Source organism: Poecilia latipinna, unplaced genomic scaffold, assembly GCF_001443285.1.
Source record: "Poecilia latipinna isolate Pla-1442-1.1 unplaced genomic scaffold, P_latipinna-1.0 Scaffold2698, whole genome shotgun sequence".
Taxonomy (NCBI): domain Eukaryota; kingdom Metazoa; phylum Chordata; class Actinopteri; order Cyprinodontiformes; family Poeciliidae; genus Poecilia; species Poecilia latipinna.
Window position 1 is genome coordinate 5217 of NW_015115314.1, and position 10052 is coordinate 15268.

The 10052-nt window shown below is 38.5% G+C and overlaps 1 protein-coding gene across 2 annotated transcripts in view; it reads left to right on the plus strand.

The window, feature by feature from the left end:
* Positions 1 to 10052, plus strand: part of LOC106938810 (conserved oligomeric Golgi complex subunit 5-like) — a 32632-nt gene that overhangs the window by 5016 nt on the left and 17564 nt on the right. Inside the window, exons 2-4 of one of the 2 annotated variants that reach the window (XM_015020986.1) lie at positions 3619 to 3703; positions 7776 to 7980; positions 9280 to 9441. In XM_015020986.1, coding sequence (XP_014876472.1) covers positions 3619 to 3703; positions 7776 to 7980; positions 9280 to 9441 — 452 coding nt within the window. The remainder of the gene's footprint in view (positions 1 to 3618; positions 3704 to 7775; positions 7981 to 9279; positions 9442 to 10052) is intronic. The other variant, XM_015020988.1, reaches the window with a different exon arrangement.

The window sequence follows — 10052 nt, forward strand, 5'->3', positions numbered from 1 at the left end:
TAGAATAAAGTGTTCTTCACATGGATTTTAAGACTGATCAAAATAGCACAAAAAAGAAATGTCATTTAGGACATGTTTATTTTTGAGGATGTACAGGTGTTGTCCAAGTGTGGCATTCGGAGTCTCCATTTGGCATCTCCAAATGGCACACTTGGACAACATCTGCTATACAAAATTCAAATGACTGTAACTCCTCAATGCTTCAATACACAGTCATCAATGAGGACCTTAATGAAAGATAATGGCCAGAGGAATCCTCTGATAGACACATTATTACTGGTAGTGGAAATTGCTTATAATTGGGGCCTGCCCATGCAATGCATGGCAGGAACCTATTGTTCTACACCCAATAAGGCGTTTCTTTATTATTTATAATTCTTACATCACCCTTAAGCGGCCCCAACTGCTGCGTTCACCCCCACAAAAGTGGTATCAAAACGTTCAGCTTGACCTCGAGAAGGGAGCTATTACTTTTAGTGGGATTCAGACTTAAAATGGCTACATAAATTGTGAAAAACGAGCGAAAAATGAGGCTGGGTGTCTCACAGAGACAGGATTCTTTCTCTGACACACACACACACACACACACACACACACACACACACAGCACAGTGGATTTCTGACTCCAAAACTATTTTTAACTCGCCTTCACGGCCACAAATATCGCTCTATTGGTCTCAAAGTCAGTCATGACATTGATACCCATGCCTGCTCCCGTAAAATGTTTTCGAAATTTTTCTAGGGCTTATGGTTTTCTGTCAAACTACTTCAGACCACGCTGAGTCTCACAAAGATAGGAACTCTTTCTCCACCATTCTGTCTCACAGAGACACAACCCAGGTGGAGGTCATTAATTACCTGCAGCTCTGAGCTGCAGGCTATTATGATCTGTCTGTGTCTCTCACTGGTAATGATGGGTTTTTATTGGAATGGAAAATATTTTGTCTTCATGTTTTAGGCACATTCCTCATCATCTGCTCTTTCATTTCGAATATTAAATGAGTTAAGTTTTTGGTTGTTCATTTAAGAGAACAAATACATTTTAAATGCCAGAATTACTTTAACATATTTGACCTCAGGTCAATGCATTGTGGGAAAATAAATATTTCCTGGGACTATTTCTATTTCGCTTAAATAAATTTATTATTTCTCAGAATTTCTGAATATGAATTAAAATCCTGAGTATGAAGGTTGAAAATTTGCTAGACAAAACAATTCTCCACTGTCTAATTTTTTTTCGCACCATGAGTGAGAACCAGACCTCCTCCCCCCTTTTTGCAATACACTGTAGGTCCGTCTGCCTCCCCCCCAAACTCTCAACAGTATACTAGCCCCCCACTCTCCCTTTAAAGAGATAAAAATCACAAAAGAGATCTCTTTGTGTCATGTATCTAATGAAATTCCAAGCCATGTTGCAAAAACAGTCCCCTCTATCAGTGCACCAACAAAGAGCACTAAAGGTTTAAAGGTTACAAAAAATAATGTTTTAATATGCCGAACATGAACTGTTGATTTGGAAAGAATGATAGTTGTAAAGAAAAGGAGAGAAATGTCACCTTTTTCAGTTACAGTTCTAATAGTTTCAGTAGTAACCATAGCAGTCTCTGCGGTCATCATCAGCGTTTCCCTTTTCCCTTCTACAAAACCTAGTAGTAGAAATCAGACTGGGAGACTATTACCATGGCAACAAAGCTCTCACCAATTACCCATAGATGGAGGTGTGATTTGAGACCTAATGACATGTGTAAATGCAAGGCTTCACAGCAGTACAGCTGCACCGCCATTTCCCCCGTCCTTTACATGAGCCTGTGTGTTTTTTTCCACTAAGGTGTAAACATGTCGGCTCACAGCAGCTTGCAGAAATTGTTCAACAGGATTTATTGCAGACATGTTTGATCCCTTGCCTGAAACTCAGAAGCCATGTGTCAAATTCAGAATGAGCTCCAAATGAGCTGCAGCTCATTATAAGGTTTGTTTTAGTTGTATGTAATAAAATCTGTGTTGCAGGCTGAACTTGGTACATTTAGAACACCTCCCACCCTCTTTTGTTGTTAAGAAAACACTGAAAGAGTCCATGTCTTATTCTTGTTTTCTGCTTAGTCTTTTAAGTCTCCAGTTGAGAAGCTGAAGAAAATTGGCTTGACTTGGAAAAATTTTTATTTATTTATTTTTTCATAAAAATCCTGGCTACTGAGCTGGATAACGTTACAGAAAACTCATTTAGAAATTATTTATAGGTTAACATATGTGAAGGTGCATGCTTGTTAATTAAGACATGTTGAATTACTGACTGTTTAACCCTCATATGGTCTTAAGAGATGGGCCATTTAGACTCCACGAGCTTTTTACTCTGTGCGCGGTCCGGCAGGGTTGCATACAGCCCATGTGTGCTTTTACAAGATTTACTTTTTGGGGTTTTGGAGAGACCATCAGACTGTCGCCTTGCCCACACCATGACATTTGCTGTGCTCCTCCTGAGTATCTTACTAAGACTGCTGGAGGGTTAAGAGAATTAACTGCTGTTCTTGAACAATTTGGAGCACATTCAAAAGCTTGGTCTCTTTATGAAGATGACAAGCTAAATTTTCTATTTTTGCAGTCAAAAATACTTTATAAGTAGTTTGTAGCTATTCCATTTGTAACACAAAAGAAATTGAAAAGTAAATCAGATTTACAGAATCATAAATGTAGCACAACAGTCTTGTAGGACAGAATAACCCCTCTGAGACCCAAACAAAAAGGGGAGGAGGTCAAGTCACTGTCCAGACTCAGACTGGCCCACCTTCTTTCAACAATAGGTCATAAACTCTGCATGTTGAGAGCTAACGCAACATGCACAAAGAAAATGCGGACTTAGGCTTTGTACGACTGCAAAGTAGATATAAATTAGGAAATCAAGAAAGGAAGAGAAGTGGGAACAAGAGGGAGAAAATGGAACAGTCTCACTCTGAGCCAATCGTCAGTTTGAATAAAGCAATGTCCAAAGATCAAAAAATTGATGGAACAGAAAAACTCTCTTCAGGCAGCAGACATAAACTGCTGGAGTTTCTTAGCAGAACCTCTGGTACTTTGGGTTGACTAAACCCAGGAAAGTACCTTTCTCGTAGAGGAATGGAGAGGTTGCCACAGCTGGCCTATGCAGGCAGATGCATCAAGAAATTTTGACGTCTCTATGGGAACACAGAAGCGTGAGGTACGCAGACCACTGCCTAGAAGTTCTCCAGTGAACACTTTGAAGGTTTGGAAATAAATTGTCTTCCTGGGCAGCAGGAAAAAGGTTCAGAGCTCTTGTCTCTTGGAGGTTGACTCCAACAAGACTTTGGGATTGAGGTCTTGCTTCTGTAGTGGGATCAGTTCTTATCTGAACAGCAATGAGTTTTATTGCAGAGAGGAGTTTTAACAGTGACGTCTCCAGCACAAGGGATGCTTAGGAATTAAATCTGATCAGTTTGTGAATAAAAATGGATCACAACACACGTCTCGGGCATGTCTTCCCCCTCTCTCCTCCCTATTTCCTGTTCAAGTATTGCACAAGAAAGGCCACTAAGATTTAAAAACTCTTGAAAAGAAAAAAAAAAAAGAAGAGATACCAAGGTCTTACTTGTTTTTTTCTGATAGCAGGATGGTCAGCCAGATATTCTCTACACCTTCTGGACAGATGTAACCCGTACACTCAGTGAGGACTTTCATCGAGCAACTGAAGGTATGACTGGTTTGTTTTTTCAGAACTTTTACATATATTGTTTTGCTGCTGAATTTCCACCTGGGAACTTGAACTCAAATTTAGTCACAACCAACAAGAATAGTGTAATCTGTAAGCTGTAACTGATCTGTAAGCTGTTTCTCTGTGGTCAGCACATAATGTTGATTACAATATTTTATCTTAGTTGGATTATGTAACCATGGCAACATGCTTGTTCAGTTATGTTATAGATAACTTTAGATAACTTTTGGTAGAAGCAATTGTCGTATGCTTTTCATCTATCCTCCTTTCCTGTCTGATGATCCAGAAGTATGCTGATCTGTGTTCTCGTTTTTAATATGTGATTTTGATTTAAGATGTTTATGTGAAGTCAAACCAGACCAGCATGGTTGAGCCGATGTGCCAAAATATCGGCTCAACAGTTGCCTGGTGAAAATCCCAACATTTTGTTCTCAGCCTCATGTCGTTCACTCCTCCTTGTCACAACCCCCTGGCAAACTTTTCACCCCCGTCTGAATTCAAAACTATTGTGTGATTGGTCTGAATTTCAGGGATATGTTTTATTTTCTCCTCCAAATCTCTTCTACCATGATCAATGGGTTTGCTGTACCACAAATGACATCTTACTGCAGTGGGAGGGGATTTTACCGGAGAGTGTGTCTTAAGAGTGTGTTAATTGATATGAAATTAACATCAATTTAAAGCCTTGCTACATGTATACCTCACAACCAAGAGTCAATGTTAATTTGATGGTTTTGGTCACCAATATTAGTGATGAGTGATCATTTTATATTGCAATATATGAATGAAGTTTACATGTTGACTAGAGCATTTCTTGCAGCATTTCCTCCTCCAAAAAGACCCACTTAAATCAGCTGTGGTTGACTTAACTTTATTGGTGACAGATCATTAAACCTAGAGGACACACATGCACAGCAGTCACTCATGCAGTTCTGTGTGAACAGGATAAAAATTAAGCAAATTAGTGTAGTAAATCAAAATGTTTTAACTTTACATTATGTCATAATGTCATTCCCTCATCAAAAACACACCTGGAATGTTGCTTTGATTCCTTCATGAATTCTTAAAAAATCCTTGACATTTCCATAGCAACCGAGCCACTGCCTTTTCACACTGCTCTTTCTTGGAAGTGCAGTTCCCAAGCTGAGCTTCCCCCTCTTCCACAACTCCCCCTCTTAGCTCCTTTAGACTAGCGCCAGCAGCAAATAGCAAACACCTGGTGGAACAGCGTGTCTGCTGATCTTATTTATATACAACCTACCTCTCACTCCATGCTGGTAAAAATGGTAAAGGCTTAATAGAGAGATGTTGTTGTGATGATGTGGCTGAAGGCGCAGTGTCGGAAAGAGCAGAGCCTTCTTGAAGTGTAACTAACTGAAAGTCTGAAAGTCATAAGTTCAACACCAAACCTTCACCAACAGTCAGAGCAGAGCAGACCCATTCCACTCCGTGTTCACATTCCTAATGTTGCCATTGGAGATGGAGTAGCATCACTTGCTACTCCATCTCCATCTTATATGACCAACAAATTCTAGTTTGTTCATGTAATAATATACAGTGTGCAGGACCCGCAAACCTAATGCAGGACCTGGTTTGCCGGCCCTGCACAGTCCAGGGCAGGACCGGCAAACCTGTGGCTATACAGCTGCAACCAATAGGAAAAGTCAACTGCTTAAGAATCATTTGAACAAAGAAAAGGCAGTATTGATACAGTTTAAGGCAAAATAAGACCAAATTAAACAAATTTTACAAAAATGTCAGAATTTGCACAGAAACATAATGTTAGAACCACAAATGACCTATTTTGACAGTTTATCAACAAAAAGTTTGATTTGTGGATTAGTTTCACTTAAGGTGTTAAATTGCAAAGTCAAATTTCTTTTAAGTCATATTTCATATATATCAGATTTTTATAACAATCGTAGGTTGCATAGTTACTTGATTGTGCTATAAAATGGCACTGTGTGACTGGAAAATACATAATACTGCCCCTATGAGTTTTTATTACACACATAATAAAAAACATGACATTGGAACTAAAAGCACAAAAGTCGCAGTTTAAAGTAAAATTTTGTGAATTCATCTGATTTAGAGTATATTTAATTAAACATGAAAACATTGTGCTGAGACAGTCTGCATGTAGCTTACTTCGGAGGAACAATGTAGCTTCTGTGATTGAATAAATGCATCCATGGCTCAGTTATTTTAGCAGCAATGTGGTTTGAACACCGTGTTTGTAAAATTATTGTGTCACTGTTCGTATCTGCTTCCCTAAACATGTGGATTTTAATGTGATGAATTGTTTAAAGAAAGTGCTTGAGTTTACCTTCATAATCTTTCTTTCATTGTATTCATCACTTAAACTGAATGAATTCTCCCATCAGAAAAGTACAATAAGTATCTTTTTTTAAATCACTGAAATATAAAGTGCAGGTAGTGGATGGGTGCTTAATTGGGTGTATGTTTGAATATTTGTAAGACCAGGACTAAGAAGAAGACTTAATTATTCCAACAATAGCATTCATTCTTTATCGCTCACATTCACACTCACTCTCTCCCGGATCACATGGAGGCGTTCAGCACAGAGTTGTCTGATTACAGAGAATACCAAAGTGAGAATAGGAGAGGCGGTTTTGGCTGCTTGCTTTTGTACTTGGCTTCAGTCTAATTTTGTTAAAAACCTGTTGTATCTCACAGGCTGTGTCTGAAAATATTCTTAGGCAGAAATAAGGAAAAAGCGTATTGTATATAATTAACATGGAACTTATGTAGAGACATTTTTGTTGTAACAGTTTGTTTTTCATAATCAAAAGTAGCAAAGGATTACTGACAATCAACATAAAGAAACGTTGAGTGTCTATATACCAAAGAGCCCCATAGTTGCCACAGACTGGTCAGGCACATCAGGTGTGATCAGAGTATAGAAGTTTATGAACTAAATTGTTTTGGTTAAATCAAAGAGAATATCATAGATGAAGATTTATTTCATGACAAAATCTTTGGTTCTTTCTTTTGTGGAACAATTTTCTCTGCTTGTGTATTGCATGCCTACTTACACTCATTTATTGATTAGAACTGTTCAGTTCACTTAAATGAATTTGTGAAAAACTGCTCATCCCCTCAAGCTTTACAAGAAAAATAGGTCAAACTCATTTCCAGTTATAAGTACTGTAAGATATTCTGGTCTAATCTGAATCTGCATGTAATTCCCAAGGTGACAGAAAAACTTGGACTCTGGAAGCACAACATCTGTTATTTTTGCCATCTGTTGTGGTTGGTGCTATACAAATAAACAAAATTAAGTGGAAAGAGTGGTTATATTAGTAAGCCATGCTGTAATTGTGCAAACCACTGCAGCAGTGAATGGAACTAACTGAAAATGTCTCTTTCCGATGCACAATCCGTCCCTGTTTTTGCTTTTGATGGTCTAGCTCCAGTACAGTAAGAAAGTTGGGTTCCTCACAACAAAATATTGTTTTATCTTTGCTTCTAAAGTTAAAAAGTGGCATACAGTCTGTCATTTGTTTTGCTCAGAACAGTTTTTTTGCTACTGCAGTTAATTCTTATGTAGAAGAATGCAGGAGGAATATTTGACAGTCAGAATTGAATTATTTGGAAAACAACAACAAAAAAGCCCATCTACTACAACAATTATAATGGAGATTGTGTGATTTTTAGCAAACAAACTGATCTGCACTATCTTAGTAGGCAAGTTCATGCTCAATGCATAGCAGACCCATGGCTTCCAGACCAGTTAAAAGAAAAATATGTGGACAATCTTGGACACTGTGCAAGAGAAAGATACATGAACAAAGTCACTGCTGACCCGTATGAGACAGAGAAGGAAAACATGTCAGACGATGCGGACAAGCTGCCTCGGATCTGATCTCTGACTTAACTTAAAACGATGTTTTTCCCCATGTTAATTTATCTGCCAATAGAACAAGTATGTTTTCATCAATATTAAGAAATTATTTACTGAAGACATTTCTCTATACCTTGCTGAAAAATTACTTTAAAGTTTATCTGCTTGCTTGTTTTTCTTTTCCAGCCTCCTCTTTCCTCAAGCAAGCTTTTGAAGGAGAGTACCCGAAACTTCTGCGACTGTACAATGAGTTGTGGCGCCGTCTGCAACAGTACAGCACAAACCTGCTAGGGGCTCTGACGAGCAGCGGAGGGTTGGACATGCCTCTGGACATCACTACTGCAGAAGTCGAGAGCCAGGACCTGTTCACACATGGAAAACATGACTACAAGTGAGTTCATTCAAATTAACCAACTAAACCAATTAAAGCCACTTTCATTTTGTCTGGAGTGAAGCTGGGTGGCAAAGCATTTTTCAGAGTATTAATTTCTCACCGTTTGGTGCTACCACTCTTCAATACCAAAAGGATCAGTTGTACAGCAACAGTAAAAACACAGCTGGCTACACTGTCCCTGCTTAATAGCAACGGCCTAGTCCGTCATTTACATAGATTGGTAGAGTTGTCTGTTCTATTAAAAAAATGCTTTTCAATAAAGAGAAGCAGACTGCTATATAACTTCCATGTACCTACAAAAATGTACATTCACTCTTCATAGACATTAATCTATTTCAGTTTGAGGTTTTAATGGTGCTATTGTTGTTTTATGTGTCATTGCATCCCTGAACAAATAAACTGGTATATGAAGCCTAAAAAGAAGCTGTAGTGGCTGTGGGTGATATGCTACTGGGGAAAGATCCTATTTTTGTCTTTGTCTTGATGAACTTTTTTATTATCTTAGCATATGTTTTAAGAACATCTGTTCATTTCCTATAGCGTTTGTGCAGTGAGGTGAGCAAACAACGTAATTCATGCATTACGCTGAACTCGGGGACTAGTGACATGACACAAAAAAGTTTGAAATTGTTCAACTTTTCCAGGGAGTGGAAAAATTGGAAAATCCATCCATCCGCCCACCTGCCGGCTCCCTGTGTGTTGAGCCGTTACTAAAGGAATGAGAGGGGAGGCGTAGTTTGATGCACCACAGTGAAACTTTGTCATTCTCTTGGTTGAAAGAGAGAGAGATACGTGACAAAAACAAACAAGGGATTATTATCACCTCCTTTTATTGAGCCCATTTTAATTTATTGTGTGAATAAGTGAATTATTGTTTATCATGACAGGACCTCTAACACACCCCCATGACATCACAGACGCTGGCCTTTGAATTTGCTGCGGATATCAGTCTGAACAGTCCTTTCTTCTTTGTCCCAAAGGACACGGAATCCATGATTTCCAAAAATGTGGACACTATTCCACTTTGCATCAGTCCATCTCAGATGAGCTTAAACCCAGAGACGCCTTTGGTGTTTCTGGGTGTTATTGTTAAAGGGTTTTCACTTTGTATGGTAGAGTTTGAACTTGCACTTGTAGATGTAGCATCGAACATACATTACCACATATCTGTTGCATTATGTAACAGATATGTGGTAATATCTGTTACAGAATGATGTTAGTTTTTGCTGCGTTGCCGCCTGAGAGACTGAATGTCTGTGACATTATTTGATCCGGTGTCTGTGTGTGTTTATGCAGTCCAGAAAAAGCCCTGAAGGACTCTCTGCAGCCGTATGAGGCAGCATACCTCTCCAAGTCCCTGTCCCGTCTGTTTGATCCCATCAACCTGGTGTTCCCCATAGGGGGGCGCAACCCACCCTCCAATGATGAGCTGGAAAGCATCATAAAAACCATCAGCAGGTGAGTTCACTACATGCCAGCTGACTGTCTTACAGCACACATGTACTTGAAGTTTCAATGTGTCAGAGGTGTGAAAAAATCAAACTTTATTTTTTATTTTAAATATAATAGAAAGAAGGACATTCTGAATTAACTGATAGCTTAAAATTTCTCACACAGATTAAAGCGTTTTTTTCTAAAATGCAAAAATAAATGTAAGATAAATTTACTGATCTTTGTATTCCACTAGGTGTTCCATGTAACTTTTCAGTGCCTTCAGATGGCTTTTGTTGTAAATCGACATGATATGAAAAAAGTGAATTTGTTTTTGTTACAAAAACACAAATATCCAAAAGAATCAGAATCTCAGAGAGAGGAAGACCCCTGTTAGAAGGTGATTCTGTTTCATAAAGGTGACTTTTCTCCCAGCAGGTCCAGTAAAAGTCTTGATTGAATAAATATGTTGTAACCTTTGTCACCACTATTAAAGTCAGTATGTGGCAGAGCTAAAAAAAAAAAAAAAAAGTGCTTTTAATTTTCCTAACTTTCCTGAGCTTTTGGCACTGTTAACATTTACTGTTTCTTCTCTATCATCTTTGGGCTCATTCTTAGTTGAAAATTCAGGCATACAC